The sequence below is a fragment of the Pecten maximus genome, chromosome 15, assembly GCF_902652985.1.
Source record: "Pecten maximus chromosome 15, xPecMax1.1, whole genome shotgun sequence".
NCBI classification, from domain to species: Eukaryota; Metazoa; Mollusca; class Bivalvia; order Pectinida; family Pectinidae; genus Pecten; species Pecten maximus.
The window spans coordinates 21,890,559-21,909,553 of record NC_047029.1 but is presented as its reverse complement, the minus strand read 5'-3'; the positions used below and the strand labels follow the sequence as shown (position 1 = coordinate 21,909,553).

At 35.1% G+C, this 18,995-nt stretch overlaps 1 protein-coding gene and 1 long non-coding RNA gene across 4 annotated transcripts; both read left to right on the top strand.

Annotated features, from left to right (window-relative positions):
- The first annotated feature begins 886 nt into the window (after positions 1 to 886).
- Positions 887 to 4,719, top strand: LOC117344138 (FK506-binding protein 2-like). 3 transcript variants are annotated; one of them, XR_004536121.1, is made up of 5 exons: positions 887 to 1,187; positions 1,678 to 1,826; positions 2,531 to 2,658; positions 2,877 to 3,131; positions 3,165 to 4,719. XR_004536121.1 is itself a non-coding variant. In XM_033906786.1 (4 exons), the coding sequence occupies exons 1-4, from the start codon at positions 964 to 966 to the stop codon at positions 3,066 to 3,068; spliced, it is 693 nt and encodes a 230-aa protein (XP_033762677.1). In that variant the 5' UTR covers positions 887 to 963; the 3' UTR covers positions 3,069 to 4,719. The 3 variants fall into 3 exon arrangements, 1 of the variants encoding a protein (XP_033762677.1); XR_004536122.1 differs by having other exon boundaries at positions 2,877 to 3,529; positions 3,761 to 4,719; XM_033906786.1 differs by having other exon boundaries at positions 2,877 to 4,719.
- Positions 4,720 to 5,030: 311 nt separating this feature from the next.
- LOC117344261 lies at positions 5,031 to 7,316 on the top strand. The gene is made up of 3 exons (XR_004536136.1): positions 5,031 to 5,579; positions 6,434 to 6,505; positions 6,907 to 7,316. It is a non-coding gene; the product is annotated as an uncharacterized LOC117344261 (long non-coding RNA).
- The last annotated feature ends 11,679 nt before the right edge of the window (positions 7,317 to 18,995 follow it).

Genomic DNA, 18,995 nt, shown 5'->3' with positions numbered 1-18,995 from the left:
AAAAAATATGATTTTATGGTAATCAAACAATGCAAAAGTGAGATCTCATTTACACAAACAAAGGTGAGAACGTAGTCTCAAGGTTAACAAACAAGGTGAGAACGTGATATCATGGTATACAAACCGACAGACGGAACACAAGGCTCTCTGTAAAAACCGAGATGTTACGAATGTAGTTTGTAATTTAGTCGAACCTAGCTTTTTCATCATTCAAGTATGTGTTATTACAATGAAAAGTGAAAACAACTGGAATGAGAAACACGTGTCGGAAACTCTTATATAGACCTATCACCATGTATTGAACAGACAAATCTCTTCCCAAAAGATTTCGACTGTATGATATTCATATGTAATATTGACGTTAGGAGGTATACTATTTGACTTTCAGAGAATTTCTTTCGAAAATATTTCGATATTATGATATGTAATATTAACTTAAGGATGTATGCTCTTTTTACTCTCCGGCAAATCTCTTCCAAAAAGATTTAAGATAATTTATGTAATACACACTTATCTTCTAGGATAAAATAAATGGTATCATGAATGTTTAGTTTTGATAAAGTAGTCAAGAATCGGCTTTAAGATATATCTTTTCCTTATTTCATTAAACTCATATATGTATATATATACCACTAGCTATGAAGCAAATGTTTATAATTTTATTAAAAAGAATTTAAAAGTATACCCCTTAGGGCGTAGACACACGGAAGTGTGACTCTAGTGCATTGGTCTATGTATATACCGGGACGTCCTGATCCTAGTATGTCTGCCCGGGGGCCCGGATCATCTAACACGGGCCGGGGTGTACTAACAGACATGATTGACAGAGGCGATCCACGTGTACCTGAAAGTCAATGAAGTGAAACGCTTGATTTTGACAAATATGACCGGTCAACAATATCGGACTGGACATCGGTGTAGGGGTCAGTTTCATTTTGACACTCAGACCACTCAAACGTAGCTATGGGACCTAAAAAAATTCTGAAAGCTTTAATACTTGTAGTTGTTATAGCAGTTACTTTAGCAGGAGAAGATGGAGTCGATAAAAAGGGTGATCTACCGCAAGTGGAAATTGAGGTGATTGTCGGTCCGTCTGAGGCTGGATGTTCCCGGAAATCTAAAGCAAAGGATGTCTTGAAAGTCCATTTTGACGGATACTTACAAGACGGCACCAAATTTGATTCGAGGTAAAGAATTAAAATCTTACATTGTATTTTAAGAAATTGAAGCGTCTCGATTACAGAAAGCATTTTTAAAATAGCAGAGACATATGTTAGAATAATATGCGTATTCTCCCGCTTAACGCAAAATATTTTCAGAATCAGTGAAGCAGAAAATATAGGTCAAATCGATCTACATTTTACAGTATCAATGAAAATTTATTTTTGGTTAATTATTGTGATGATTGTTACAGGTGGGTAATGATTATATTTTAGTTTTCCTCATAATATTTGATTTCGGGTAAACATTGGTATACTTAAAAATAGTGAAATTAGATTATTTACGAAATTATACCACTTCATTCATTATGGAAATCTAACCACGAAGTTCATTAAACATGCAATGTACATTGCCGTTATATATACTGAACGACCAATTCGTTCATAAATAACCTAACAAAATATATGTGTACCAGATGCACAATTCACTCATTCTCAACTAATGATGTTTTCACAGTCGTGAAAGTGGTGCCGATCCGATAATGGTCCAGCTCGGCAGTAAGACGGTGCTCAAGGGATGGGACATCGGTCTCATAGACATGTGTGTCGGAGAGAAGCGAAAACTCACCATCCCGCCAAGGTTCGCCTACGGATCACAGGGACGCGGTAAGATTATCTATCAAAATATTTCATTTTTCTGTTTTAGTATTCTACCATTATGAATAGATAATAATAAGTATTGTTTACATATTACAACCATGTATAATTTTTCTAAGAACGCCGATGTGGCGTAGTGGTATAGGCTGCGGGTATTTCTGGCTAGGCAATTGGGTGCCGATGATCGTGAGTTCGAGGCCTGGTGAGGGCACGAGTCATACAGTTGTTTTCCTTCGTCAATTGCGTTACTATGTTATATATTACAACCTACTTATTATGTATTACAACCATGTATATATAAAGGAGGTCTATATCTAGGATTCATTCATATTGTACATGTACCTTTATATCGTTTTGATGAGGTCGATGAACAGTTATATAAACATTAACAATATCGATCGAAAATCAAGAAAATAAATAAAAATAAATGTACATGCACAATAAATATCATGTTTGAATTTGATTCACAAGTTCTTCGATTCATCCGCCTCTGCTTCTTGTATACACATTTCTTGGTTCTCTTATATTTGTTAGATAACGTACCATATGTGTCATCAGTAGAAAGAAAAGCAGTTATTTAACATGAAAATCTACCAAACAGTAGAAGTTACATACTTTCATCTGTTTTTATTACTTGAATCAATTAAGTTGCTACAGTATTAAGTTTAAAATTGATTTGTTATGAAACTAAAATCGGAAATGACCTATTTCAGGTGGTGTACCCGGAAAGGCGACAGTAATATTCGAGGTGGAGTTGTATGACATCCAGGGTGGGATACATCTGTCCGACGCCTTCTCGAGATTGGATTTGGATATGGACGGTTTCATTGATACAAACGAGGTGAGTGCCAGAAGTAATATCTCCTACGTTTGAATCACATTAATTTACATGTAATCATATATATTTCTATAACGAGCAATGTATGAAATAAGGTTAGTCATGTACAATTGCATGTCTTTTAACATTGAAGCCTGAGATTTCTTCAAATGCTGCATTAGACGAAGGAAATGACTAATGCTATTACATAATGATATTAATATATTATTTCTCTTTTATAGTTTGAGGACCAGCTGAAAGCTGCATCAAAGACGAAAGAGTTCCCGATCCCTGAAGACGAGTTCATGGTACGGCAAATTGTCCAAATGGCCTTCCAGGCAGGTGACAAAGATCGCGATGGTCTCCTAAGTGAGAAAGAACTGGGCAAGATTCCTGGTTTGAGAAACATTTTCTCAAGGAAAGATGAGCTTTAATGGAACATCCAATTATGAGTGTCGCTATTATCTGTATTCAACATTTTACTTGATCGGACCAAAAAAAGTGATATCTTGCAACTATAGGTACCATTGTCATTTAAATTTCGGGAATTGTTTTCCGGATTTCAAGAAGACATAACAGTCATGGAATAAGAGTTCTGTCACCATTTTGGACTGAATAAGAAATAGTGTCACCTTTCGAGTATACTGTACATCGTATTTGAAATCCGAAATGAAAACATAAATCGTCAATTTATATTTAAGAGCTGACTAATAACTTGAATTTACGTCATATGCAATAGGATATGATTTAAACACAATTTTTTTTTTATTTTATATGAATATTGTGATGTTAGGCGTAATTTGTCGGGATTATAGGCCGATAAATATGGCAGATGATAAAAATGAATGAAGTACTATATATATATATATATCATACTGAATCATTGTGATGTGATGTAAATGGACTTTGACAGGGAATTAACGGATGTAGATAGATAGATAGATAGATAGATAGATAGATAGATAGATAGATAGATAGATAGATAGATAGATAGATAGATAGATAGATAGATAGATAGATAGATAGATAGATAGATAGATAGATAAATTGATAGATAGATAGATAGATAGATAGATAGATAGATAGATAGATAGATAGATTCAAGGAGAATAGATGGTATTTGAAGTAACAGATACAGGGTATATGTACATGTGTGAATGTGTTTAATGATAGTTAAAATTAGACATTTACAACAAAGAGGCGTCATACAAACAAATAAGAAACACATTTTAGTACCATGATGGATGTTGTTTTTATAATTGATTATTTATTTATAGATTTTATAATTTATTTCATTATATACAAAATGTACATGTAACAAACAAACGATCTGACTGGCGATGTAAGCGTAACGGATTTCTCACAATGAATAAGTTAATTATCAATTTAGTTGTCTAAGATAAACACCAAAATCATTTAAATGTTTCTTAAGCCTATTCACGTAGACATCTTTTATGTGCGTCAAGAATCATAAAAAACCCAGAATATCCATACTTAAAGTATTACTGTAACGCGGCATTTTCATGTGCACTGTGATTTTCGTATAGTGCTCGAGAACTTAGTACAAGCATGATCTTTGTAATAACCAATGATTTGGAAAACTATGATTAATGCGATTAGCTATCCTATTAATGGTTTTAATTTGTGTCAGAGCGAAGTGGTGCGCAGGCGCCGGTAAAAGGCCATAAAAACAACGCTACCAATTATTAATAACGTTGCATTTATTAACGGGCGTCATTCTATTTATCTGTCACCCAGATTGCATTGATCTTGCCAATAAATACAATCTACCAAGCGTTAAATTGTTAAATGTTATTCATGGCATGTGTGGAATGTTAATAGAAATAACAGTTTCCTTATTGTCACGTGATTTTGTTTCCATTGTGTCATTGACGTTAGTCAGGTAACAGTGCTTTTTCACGTCATATCACTGCCGCAGTCACATGACATTCTTCCATGGCCACGTGACGTTATGTTCATGTTACATTTGTATTTCATGTTGTTTCTATAAAATGTGCATTGTTTGCCTTATCGAGTGATAAGTTTGCTGTCAGCTTAAAGCTTATTAAAAAGTATCATATTTAAGCTGATTGATGTTTATTTCGTTTGTTCATTAATTGTAAATACTAATTTAATGAAGGGAGTGCACCAAGTTTCACCAAAACAGAGAGAGAGAGAGAGAGAGAGAGAGAGAGAGAGAGAGAGAGAGAGAGAGAGAGAGAGAGAGAGAGAGAGAGACAGAGAGAGATAGACAGAGAGAGAGACAGACAGACAGACAGAGAGAGAGAGACAGACAGACAGAAACAGAGTGAGAGAGACAGAGATAGACAGACAGAAACACAGAAAGGGAGAGATAGAGAGAGAGAGAGAGGGAGACAGACAGACAGAACCACAGAGAGAGAGACAGAAACACAGAAAAGGAGAGATAGATAGATAGAGATTCCTGATACATTAAGATACTATGAAGTTGGCTCTTCGTTAGCAAACAAACAACATCCGTCTTGACCATCTGCTGGATATACCATACAATTTGACATCAGCTTCCCTGAATAGCGGTACATTAGATTGAATTAACATAATCCTTCCACGCTGACTCTTTTGTACCGGATCTGATTCAAACAACAATGTCTACCAGGCATGTTTACTTATCAATCTATCTAGTGATTAACTGTTAACATCTTGGCTCGAATGGAACAATATTCATTTTGTGTTCCTGAACGATTCTGTAGTGGACCCTGAAGATTTAATTAATTTCTGGTATGTGTAAATTTGACCTGGTCATATATAAAGGGAGTGAATTTTCAATCTTCACAGAGAAATTACACGTTAAAGGTCGCGTAAGAGGAAAACAATCTTCAAAATGAAGTCTGTCTATCTCATTACAATATTTCTGGTGTTTGGACTTTTATCTAGCGCCAACTTAGCCTGTGTTGGATGTAACGAAGGTAAGAAACATTTACATCTCCAATTTGTCATGTGAAAAATACTAAACGCAAATTACCGGTTATAAATATGCATATTTAAAAAAAAAATGAAATAAACTGAATTCTTAAAAGTCAGAGAAAACGTTTTACCAGTCTAATAGTGCTCTCTAATTCATAGGACGCGTTTTATCAGCAGCTTTATACATATTTTGTTTATCAATTGTTTGTTGAATGTAGTTACTACATTTATGTAACTAGAAACTTTTGCAATTCGTTTACAATATGGTGACCTGATAGATAACTTTCACAAACTGTGAGTGGTGAGGTCTGTCTTCAGAACAGCTAGAAGATGTCCAGGGTTTACTGACATAAAAATGTAAGAATTGAGTAGACAGGAAAACCAATGTCACGTAGTAAGGTTAACATGTGTCCTCTCCTACATTGTATCTTCTTTGTCCAATGAGTTATAATACCGTGGTGCAGCATTTTTGATAATTGGTGAAACATAAATTGTCTTCATGTTAGAATACATCGTGTGAAGGAAACTTTATCCGATCCTTCGGAAGGCCCAATCAATTTAATAAAATTCTAACGCAAACTCGACATTTCATATGTATTTCAATGAAGATCAATTAAAAGCTGAGAGAAGAGAATGTAGTCAAATGCTGCGAGTCCTCCTCTCTCATCTCATGATTGACTTCAATAATTATGTCCAACGATTACTGCGTTTTAGAACTTGTACTGGCATGTTAGAATTGAAATACCAGCCTATGTTTGTGTATTTGCATATATTATGTTTTCTGTTGTTAATTAATAAATGACAATTACAGTTTATATTTTGAGATTAAAATCTAATTTACTTATTTAATGTACAGGTATCATTGACCATGATAGCGGAATCATTGGGGGCAATGACGACAGTGTAGGGAACCATCGTGTCAAAAGAAGTTAGTAAAGCAATCTTTACACATCCTTTCTTCATCTCATATATGATTTAATTTGATGTATGTGATGTAGTTTATATACATTATTTAAACTATGTAGCATTCAAACTGAAACAACATTATGGAATCTGATACTAAGGGCAGATCTTAAATGTTTATTTGTTAAATAAATGAGATATTCAATTACTCACCGAAATATTATTTATTTTGCTAATGTGGTGTAAGCAAACCTTTCTAGCCAAAATAGGCGAGTTTCCAGTAATATTCAATTAACTTCTAATATTGGGAAAAAAACTTAATGCACTTCTTCATAATACCTTTTATATCTACTTTAAACTACATAAGTAGGCCAGATTCGGTTGTTTATATTATTTCGTATTTTAATAATCCCGCTATTTTTTCAGCAGGCAATGGGAGCGGATTCGGTAATCCGGCATTGCCTTCCGATGGTGACTGAAGATGTCGGTGACGGGTCTCTAGCGTGGTGACTCGAAATACGAACAACCGATTGACTGACCGATTACTTTTTCTGCATCAAATGATAATAAAATTTGAAAATCTCTTTTCTGACTGATTTTTGTTTTGTTTTTTGTTTGTTTTGGTATTATGTTTTAATATCACCTTTCGGAAATGATGATAGGTCTAGCTTGAAATGGTTAGACAGTATACGCAATATTGTGATGTCCGCTTTGTTTATTTCTCCGTAATTATTTTTGTTGATCAAGTTAGAAACAACGTGGCACTTTGTATTGATGATCCTGATTGGCTGAAAGAGCGAGCTGCTTGATAATTTCTAAAAAATAAAAACTCTTCATCAACCTCTTTGTTTTTCTTATTTATGGAAACACCTTAATTTCTTGTCGTCATGAGCAATTAATTTTGCCGTCAATTAGGAATTAAGGTTAATTAAGCCGCGCGACATGACTCTTACAAAACAATGTATATCTATGACATATCCTATACGGTAGCAGGGAATGTGACAGCGAGACATAAATTGACCTCAGTGAAACCATTCAGTGTAGAAATCAATAGGACGTAGATACATTAGCCCAATACACCATGTACAATATGTTATATCAATTGTTTGTCTAATCCCTCCGCGTCACATAGAACCATATGGTGACTAGTGTAAACCACTTCTTGTTAACAGTATATTAAATCTGCACTCGGTAAACTGTCCCAGCCTATATGTTGTTGTATATTAATATTATGTTCTCCGATATATAATATATACCTTTGCCATGTACATATGTAAATCTCTTTGTCGGATACGTATGAGGATGTTCTCATCGACTTCTATAATGTTAACGTCATAGTCGACTGATGACGTAAAATTGTCACTTTTTTATCGATAAGATATCAGGAATTTGTTGGACCGTTTATTATCATCTTGATATCGGCAAATGGTCCCCCTGCTCGCTGCCCTGCAGGTAGGGCGTAGGAATTGTACCTGCTGCCCCCATTGCATGATCATAAGAGGCGACTACATTTGGGATCTTATCTTTTCTCTTCTTTCTTAACAACTTTCTTCTTCTTAATGTCTCCCTTGACAACGACTCACTTTTGGCCTTTAGTTGAGCGTTCGCCGTTGTGAGCAAGACTGTGGGTTCAGTCCCCTAGCCGACACATACCAGAGTCTTTAAAATGGTAGTTGCTACTCTTGCTTAGCGCCCAACATATTTGGAGTGGGACGACTGGTTTGCCCGTTGTCAGTATAATGTGACCGGGTGGGGTGTGCTGCTGGGTGTCTTCGGCAGTATGCTTCAGTGAGGTAGCACCATAAATCGGCAAAAGTTCCGGCCTATCACAAGGAGAGTTAACACGAACATACCGCAGCCTCCAAAAACACACATACGCACTCACCACACGCATGTATGTTGCACGCACGGGAGACCGTCCTTAAATGACCTTAGCTGTTAATAGGACGTTAAACAAAAAAAAAACAAAAAACCAAACCAATCCTCCTTCTCGATTCTCATTTAGAGGATGTGTCATTGCGTGGATATATCTAGAATGGCCTGGCAGAATAAACTTTATCTTTCGGAACACCTGGTTCATTTGTTCTTGTACCCAAGGATCTCTATGTAAATCAATATAATTATTTTGTGCTGTTTTATTTTGTGTTTGCTATACAATTCGTTTGTATGAATTACCTGTCATAACAGATCAATAAATGCCATCATGTTTTATTTATCAAAATGAAAATATGACCAATCCATTCCTAATTTGAGTAAGAACACTGGGATATCGTCAAATATTTGTATTCGTGAAATATTTTGAATGGAAATTATTTACTGCGAATAGAACAAAAACGTTTGAGATATTATGACAAGGCAATTGTTAACTATATTCTATATAATTGAAAATGACATCACTCCGCCTTCTGAAATTTAATCTCTTATAAATTCTGACTCTGATGGGATACTCCTGAAAAATATCTACCTGACGATCTAACATACATTTTACTTATTAACTAACATTACATTTGATTGTGTAAAGTTTACTTCATAAATGACATTTTGATGTCCTCAAAAGTTTGTTACATAAACCATATCACAATGTATACTTACGTTAGAATAATAATTATGAAAAAAATAAGTGGCGAAGAAAGTCTTGAAAATGGTTTCATCAGCATTCCTTGCGTGTGTAAGATTACAGATTCTGATGTAGGAAAAAACCTAGTTTCAATAAAGAATAACAATTCATAATACTCGCTTTGCGACAGATGAGACACTATAAGCCCAGCAATTGGAGCAGTCTGTTGATTGTTAAACAAGATAGTGCACAGGTAATAGCAATGGATTTAACAACATGTAAGTGTTTCCTCGTTATTTTTATTACCGTGGAATGATCTTATGATTTAGATGTAATTTTTTGTCTTTTAAATGCCATATCCAGTCAGTTTTATTGTGGATTTGCCATACAAATGTAAATTTATTTAACTAAACCTGACACATATAGCACAAGGTGACTAAGTGCTTAACCATTCATTTCGTTATCATTACATTTACAGGAGAACATCTGTTTACAAAATGAATCCAACAAAGCATTGTCCTCTCGCATGAAGACAATATCTGTGAGGACACCGAACCGGGTGTTTGAACCATATAAATCTCCACAAAGTAAAAAGGATAACCGTCTTCATTATTAGAATATGTTTTCTCTCCTCTGTCAAATTCACACGAAACATATGTTACAGGGTTGCAAAGTATTTGACCAAATTAAGTCTTCTTAAGTGGTTGGTGACATATGTTTCTTGGTGTGCTACTACAATGTCATTCTTCATTGTCAGCGAATCATTTCCAAGCACAATGATATCGTATCCGAAAGCAAACGTCACACGTGACTCAGTGCTAATTGATGCACCATAAGAAAATAGTATTAAAGTTATACAACAAGATTAAGAATGAGTTATTCCAATATAATTGCCAATGTGCGTTTCATAATGATATTGCTTAAACAATTATATATTCATAAATTCACCCTAAGTTTAAGAGATAATCTTGTACCTACAACATATATATCAAAGCGAGATTTCGCTCAAGAGTTAATGAATGAGACCGAACAGCTGTCTGCGAATTGTAGAAAGGACACAGCCCATAGTAGTATTGATAACGATCCATCATGGAAAACAAAATACAGACCCGCCTAAGTAACTGTCGTTTCGTACGCTACACAGAAGACGGATTTAGCGAGTAACAATCTTAAATACGAAATTATAATCCAGAGTGTCCTCATGTAATAATAGCACATGCTATGTGGCTATGGAGATGATCACTTCCGACGAAGCGACATGCATATTCTTGCCTTAAGTGAAAATTAAGATTGCTTGTTTATTGACTAAGGGTATATTTACTGTTGTTGCATCGTGTGTATTTGAGTTTTCTGCACCTTAATTTGAATCACCGGATGATGAAATCAACCAATACAAATATCAGCGTGACAATCCTTTCTGAGCGGATGGCATTTTATACAAAAAAAAAGACAAAAAAATTCGTTTACTCGTAAGATCAAGATATCTCGATATATAGTCGCCTCTCAATTCGAGAAAACAATGGTCGACTACACACGCATGAAGGGTAAAAAAACTAATCAGTTGACCCGTTTTCAAATCGTGGTTTTTGTGTTATTTGTATTAGCAAAACACCATCTGGATACGACATATATCTATCGGATGTCGGCTTTGTTGATATATCAATATTCTATTATATTCCATGTCCACGACTTTGATGAAAGGAACAAGCAGTTGAATATCGCATCAACTAGGTTAGGTATACGTTGTCCTTTCTGGTACATTGTATGTTAAGATCGAGGCAAGCGGCTGCTTGATTTCGAGTCTGAAGTGTGACTGGATTCAATTCAAAATATAACGATGTCCAAGTTGAAACAAAAAGGTGTCTAAAATATATGCGATGTAGTTGAAATATAAAGGTGTCCAATATCCAGGTCATGTGATTCCTTAGGTATGCAGTAGATTAATCTAATTGTAATTTGTCGGAGAACATTATTAACTTCAAAATACTGCATAATGCAATAAGTGTTTTATCGATTTCTTTAATATGTCGTCATTCTCTTAATATTTCCGATAACTGCCACACATATTTATGAAACGTCGTTTTCTACTAGAAATAGTTTAAATCAGACAAGGTTATGAAGCGATATGTACACACATCTGCTTCTCAGTTAATCGAAACGTAACACTATTTGGAAATGTTAACATATCGTCGATCATGCAGGTGACGCTTACCTCATCGTAACGCCTGGTCCTAATCTCCCTGAACTGTTCAAGAGTCTCCATGAAAATATAGATTTTCGTTATTATTTTGCCTTTTTCATCGATTTGACTTATCATTATGGTTTTGTATTAAGTTGGTAGTCTTTGCTTTATTATCAACATACAAGCAAATGTCTTTTCTACGATATTATCAACGGTTTTATTACATCTATCGAGTGGTGAATCACAGTTTACAGTATGTAACATACACGTTGCGTTTTTCTTCGTTTGTCTACGAAAAGGAATGACAAACGGAAGGACTTTTGTTTAAAATCAGAGAAGAAATAACCTGGTTACAGCTATGGAGGAAGGGCCGGGTTACCGAATGCTGAAAAGTAATGGCATACATGATAATTAGCAATGTTTCTGTGATGTGTTTAGAATAACATATACAATTATAGATAAAATAGAGCATAATAGTCAGGAAAGAAGGATTAATATACTATCTGTATACTTTATCACATCCGTTTCAACCACAATATACCGGTGTTATTTGCGAATATGTTTTTTCGTTGTTTGGAGCTTACTAGTATTTCGGGGAACAAACGTTGGTGATTAACCTACATGTATGCAACAATAATACTTTGTTCTGTTATTTTCGCGGTTTAATAACAACCACGAAGACAAGTTTATACAAAAAGAATGTTTCACGTTATACATTACACTTCTTGGAACTGAAACTATAAAGATTGCAATGTAATTAATGAAATCTAAAGTTTTTTTATATTTTAAGGCAATAATAACTGCTAAAAATCACGATAAAACATGTTTCTACCACAATATGCGGATGTTTTTCAACTCCAAACTCTGAAATAACCATTACAACTGTTGAAAAACATTTAGTTTATACCGCACGTAGAATAAACTCTAAATGCATTTGATTGATTGAAACTGTGACCTTTGACCGGGACTAATTTTTAATCACGTAGTTTAAAGCAATTTAATTGGCTGCACTTAAAGGCCGCTTCACAATGTCCTGGTGATGTTAACGCATAAGAAGTAGTCAGCAATTGTTTTGTTTTATTCTTGAATATATATATATTTATATTTATCAATTTATTGCTTTGACAGGATAAACATACTTATTTTTTGTGATAATTGTTACATTGTAATGAATTGTAAAATTTCCATACAATTCCGAATTTGTCAGTTTTGCATAAAAATGAACGGCATTTCATATTAAGTCATATCCTTATACCACACCTGATATTGTAAAAAGAATGTAGACACCAAACAGGTAATTTCATTCTCTTATTAGCTTTTCTATTGTTATATTAACAGGTTACACAAACTCATGGTTGTTGTATATTCTAAGTCTTTTACTCTCGTTAGTCTCGCTAAAGCTCGTTTTTTGTAACTTTCGAAAAATAACTAACTCGAGTGAAAAAATACTATATACAACAGCCACTTGGGAAACCTCTATCGCTCTCGCTATCACAGCATGCCGTTCCTTCACACCAGTAAACAAATTACGATAAAACATGTCTCTCTCGATATCATATTTGTTTTGTATATAGCAAAAACAGGAACCGGAAGTGAAAATTACCGCGCAAATATCAAATGTGTTTTTCTTCTCCCTTTCTATTTCTTTCCCCGAAGAAATTGCAACGATACTAAAGGATAATCAACTTTTTATGCAATCTAAAGGATTATAATGTCGTCTATAATATACAATTGTTTAATGTATATGAGTGCTTTTGTTGTCCTCTGGCGGATATCTTTAGCAATACGAAGGGAGATAACTCGGTTTTCTTATCGTAAGCTCGTTCGAGTTAAAACACATTTACTGGTTTATTAAAGGCTGTAACATCAACGTGGACCAGGACATTATCAATTATTAATGCAATGTCATTAAGGCACATTATAGGCCGAATTCGATTGCCTTTAAACTAATGTAAACAGCATCATTGGTAAATATAATTTCCAGTCCAATGAAATAATTCAATTTATCGTAACATTGAGGTAGGTCATTGATATTTATGAACACTTGCAATAGTTTTAAAACGATAACTAATACAAAAGATGTGCCTTAAAACCTTAATACAACGTTGTTACAACGTCAAAAGCTAACGTTGCACAAATATTGTTAAAAATCGTTTTGCCAATACCATGGGACAATCCCAAACGTTGTAACCTGAATATGACGTTTTTCGGACGTTCTGCGAACGTTTTATGTCCATAGGGATTGCTCCTTCATACCGGCATAAAGAGTAGGATAAAACATGTCTCTATCATACCATATTGTAACTTTATATCAGTACTCTATGTACGATAAAACGATATATTTATCTAGCGAGATATGTATATAAAAGAGCGAATAAATAGAACGCATACCAGCCAATAACTGGCGAGGAGTTTAACACCCGTCTACAGGCCACAGAATCAAACGATACAACCTAATGTAAGTCGTTACAACACGTTGTCGAGTGAAACTTAAGACCTACATTATCTTTTTCGTTTATTTTTCTGATCGCTAATGATTAAAAAAGTAATCAAAATGTAAAATTACTGTTTTAGTGTATTGACGATATTGTTTTTATAACTTACGCTGATTCATAATTCGTTCCAGGGCTGTGTTCGAAACAAGCTGTTCACCATTACCTACAAATAGTCAAAATAAATATTGTTCTATATGTATGCTTTTGAGTTTGTTTGTTTTTCTTCATTGAAGTTTATCATGAATATATATTAAATATGTAAATCAATATGATAAAACCTTATCTAAAGTTAAATATGTATCTGCAAATCCCTTTACCATTTCAAAAATACATAATATTCCTTTACCTCCCAGATTGTCTCAAATTTTAATTTCATTTGCATGTACTAAGAATTTCGATCAATCTCTCCCTGTCACACTTTCTTTATATCTGTAAACAAAGTACGATAGAGCGAGGTGTTTATCAAACAAGGTCAGTATAAAGGAGCTCCTGTGATTGGAAAGAAAGCCAGCCAATCACGAACAAGATACAAAGATTTACAAATAGGTCAATTTTCCTTAGGATCAACCGGTAGCCCCAAATAGTCGATACAAGGCGTTGTGATGGTCAACCCAACGGCTTTTTAGGTCACCTGAGACGAAGTCTCAGTTGACCTATTGCAATCGCCTTTTGTCCGGCGTCGTGCGTCGTCCGTCGTCCGTCGTGCGTCGTAAACAATTTACATTTTCAACTTCTTCTTAAAAACTGCTGAACCAAATTCAATGAAATTTTACAGTTAGCTTCCATGGCTGAGGGTGAACCAAAAGTGTGAATAATATGGTCCCCACCCCCCAGGGGCCTGAGGGGCGGGGCCAAAAAGGGTCAAATTGACTAAAATTTCAAAAATCTTCTTCTCTACTCTCAGATAAGGTGGAATCAAACACTCTTCATAGATGAAAGGGTCTTAAGGTGCTTTACCAAAATTGTGAATTTCATGACCCTGGGGTCTCATGTTTGCCCCTGGGGAGGGGGTAAACTTTGCTATAGTTTATATAGGGAAATCACATTTTTGACTATTATTTGTTGGATTTGTATTGGAATTCATTCTAACTTGTATCAAATTATCAGCATGGGATGACACTTTGATGGTATGTACATGTTGGCCCTAGTTGACCCCCAGGGGCTGGTGGGCGGGGCCAAAAAGGGTCAAATTGACTAAAATTTCAAAAATCTTCTTCTCTACTCTCAGATATGGTAGAATCAAATACTCTACATAGATGGAAGGATCTTAAGGTGCTTTACCAAAATTGTGAATTTCATGACCCTGGGGTCTCACGTTTGCCCCTGGGGAGGGGGTAAACTTTACTATAGTTTATATAGGGAAATCACATTTTTGACTATTATTTGTTGAATTTTTATTGGAATTCATTCTAACTTGGTTAACATTATCAGCTTGGGATGACAGTTTGATGGTATGTACATGTTGGCCCTGACTGACCCCCAGGGGCTTATGGGCGGGGCCAAAAAGGGTCAAATTAACAGAAATTTTAAAAATCTTCTTCTTACAGCCCATTTAAGGTAGAATTAAATACTCTTCACAGATCGAAGGGTCTTAAGGTGCTTTACCATAATTGTGAATTTCCTAGCCCTGGGGTCTCGCGTTTGCCCCATGGGAGGGGATAAACTTTACTATAGTTATAGGGAAATCACATTTTTGACTATCATTTGTTTTATTTGTTTTTAAATTCATTCTTTCATTCAAATTTACTGAAATATTTCAAAAATCAGGTGACCGTTAAGGCCCATGGGCCTCTTGTTATAGTTTTCATATTTCCTTACCCTCGATGAATACAATTCTTATTACGTTTTAACATTGTTTTTAGAATTGGCGACAATGTGGAATAATGAATAAGATTAAATAAATTATGATATGTTTTTCTTACTTACGTTGATGTCTTGATCGCCGTACTCGCATCACATCCAGTCTCTGGTGTTTGTTTGAAGCAATCAGTATTCCATTATTACCTACAAATCATGAGTATCATCATCATGAATTTTATCTTTAGTTTTATTATATAGATTTTACTCATTAATCTCATATAGCAAAATGTTAGCGGAAAAAAACGCAAACTTAGTTTTTCTAATAGAACTTTTCGACACGTGCTCTCAATTCATTTAAATTTTACACTTAGCTACCTTCGTGCAAGGTGAAAATGTTCTTCAGTTAAAAAGTCGACACCCCGCTCGACGATGCATATTTTCAGCAGATTTTTCAAGAAAGCGCGTATGCGGGGTACTCTGCACCATATGTGCTTGACAATCATCTTACATCTCATATTTGAACAGTATACATCAGTTAAACAACATTTCTTTTCGAAACGACTGTGCAGCGAAATGCCGCGATTGAGTGAAGTCGATAGGAGTAGGGCCATTGTTCTGATAATGAAGGGGCATTCGCTTCGTCATGTAGCCCAGCAATAAGGTTTACACGAGACAACAGTATCCCGTCTAGTTTGGCGTCTCAGGGCCACAGAGATATTGGGTGTCCGTCCCTGAAGCGGACGCCCGCACATTATGTCGCGACCTCAAGACAGGCATACGTCCCTAGCACCTTCGTAACTGATTTCAGACGGCGACGGAGATGGCTTATCAAGTTGTCGGCACTCATAGTTACGTTACGGAGAGGAACAGATTCAGAGGAGGGTCTGTTATGGCATGGACAAGAATATTTCAAGGCGTAAAAAACATGGTTTTCATGGCGATCATAAACATTAAAATATCGGGATCAGGTCTTGAGACTACAGAGCTTCCTCTGATTCATCATAGTAATCTTATGTTACAGCAGGACAACGCGAGATCCATGTTGCTCGGGTTTGTCGAGACTTTCTGGCTCAAAACAACGTTCCTGATTTTGATTGGCCACCATACAGGTCCGATATGATCCCAATCAACATTTGTAGGTGGAGCTTGACAGGAGGGCTAGGACTATTCCACAAAAAGGAAATAAACATCCCCATAAGGTCAATGTTAAGGAAAGGAAAAGCACCGGCTATGCCAGGGGTGAGCACACACGCTACTGATTTGGATCAGGAAGCAGTGTAGGGTTCCCCTGTTTTAGCAGTATTCACGCAAACATCGTCTGTGATAGTGCAGCAAAAATCGTCAAAATGTACTAAGTATTGACGAAATAATCGAGATAACCCACACTATAAACATATCATCAAAGAATCATGCAGATACTAAATAAATAATAACTATCGAAACTTTACTTGTGTTTCTTCTTTCCGCTAGCATATTATATCATGTTAACAATTAAAATGCAATCATCACAAAGAATCTCTATGTAAGTTGAAGATCCATTTGCAACTTGCTTGAGTCATTGCTTTTCTTCAATCACAGACTGTGATACAACATCTATTTAGTTTTGTATTAGTCAATACTGTTAGGCAAAATACAAACATGGTAAATTTCTTCTTAATTAACACCAATTCTTTGTGTCTCAATACAGATCAAATACCATCATTAAGTGCCAGTGTCATAATGTTAAAATAAACTGTTTTGTTTCATACGATCTTCTCAAATATTTTCTACTATTATTTTAGTTATGTGTATGATACAATATACTTACTTGGCGCACAATATCCCGTCTTAATGAATACACAGAAAAGCGCTATGAGAACGACGGGAAGTCTCCACGGAGTCATCACGATAGTATGTGACCAGTACCAATGTAGAGAGTTTGATAGAGTGTTTTTTTTAGATAAAGGTCATTTTATAGTATAATACAAATCAATATTTCTATAAATACACCTTCATATGCAAGATAACGTCCCTACAATGTAATATATTCGTAACGAAAAACATATGTTACAACTAACCACAAGTACACTGGTTGTATTGTAAACTTCCACTTTCACTTTTATTGAATGAACATAATGTTTCTTTTATATCTTCAATATGAGTATGTGTAAGTCACTAATGTACAACTAAATAACCAACGGTTATTCCAAGTCACGACAGTGATTAAACAATTATCTCGTCCTTTCACTAAACGGCAGTGATAATACAGCCGTTTCTTCTTTCTAGGACACAACAGTAACTGCAGAGCTGTGTTTTCCGTTCAGGTAACTAAAACATCTGTCCTACTGTCTGTGCAGGAGACGGCATTTATTATAATACTGTCTTTTCGACAGTGATTATACAAATGTCTCTTCCTTCAAAGACACGACAGTGATTATACAACTGTCTCTTCCTTCAAAGACACGAGAGTGATTATACAACTGTTTCTTCCTTCAAAGACACGACAGTGATTATACAACTGTTTCTTCCTTCAAAGACACGACAGTGATTATACAACTGTTTCTTCCTTCAAAGACACGACAGTGATTATACAAATGTCCATTCATGACGGTGACATTTGCAGTAAATTTATGTAATGTAACACTTCAATCAGTTTGGAATGGAGCATATGCCTATATTTCAAAGAAATTATTGATTTTGTCTCGAATCTATGTGTGTAACATTGCAACATTGTGCGCCTTTTGTTGAAACTTTGTGATATCCCATATTTATAACTCATGTGAAACCTTCGTTGCAACGATTGCTCTCCTGTATTGGTATGAAAAGGCAATGTGATATAATTATCGGCTTTGCGTTAGTTATTACATGGATTTGTCTGCTTGAGGTGTTACTTCACAAAGCAGGCGATATTGACCTTCGGATGTTTTAAAGCATAATCCGAGACATCATTCCGTCATATTGTCTTAATTTCACACTAAAGAAGAACTAACACATCTACTGTATCTACAGAACTCAGCTCCCTTCTTCTGTATTATCTTAAGTTTAGTTTTGTTTTTGTTTCAATAAACAAAAAAGCAAGCAATAACAAGGAAAGTAAAACGAAACAAATTAATGTTTGATAAAGTAAATGATCCACCATATTGAAATTTTTCATTAATATTTGATTTCTTCTTGAATTGCATCTCAAATTGAATCGATGATATGTAATTTTGCCTCAATCCTCTTTTACAATATATATTCGCGTGAAATAAACCAGCGCTATTTTAATTGTGTCTGACCCACACATTGATAGGTATAACTTGTTTGTATTAGTTGTAAAATCGACAAAAGTTAATACTGATCATATCATGCTGCCATTTTCTGTGATGAATGAAATGGGTCATTTTAAGCTTTGTGGTTGCTTATATACAGGTCAATATTTAAATTTGAATATCGATATTTCTTGGAGACACGGTGGTCTAGTGAAAGGACGAAGGGCTACGTTAACGAAGGGTCGTTAGTT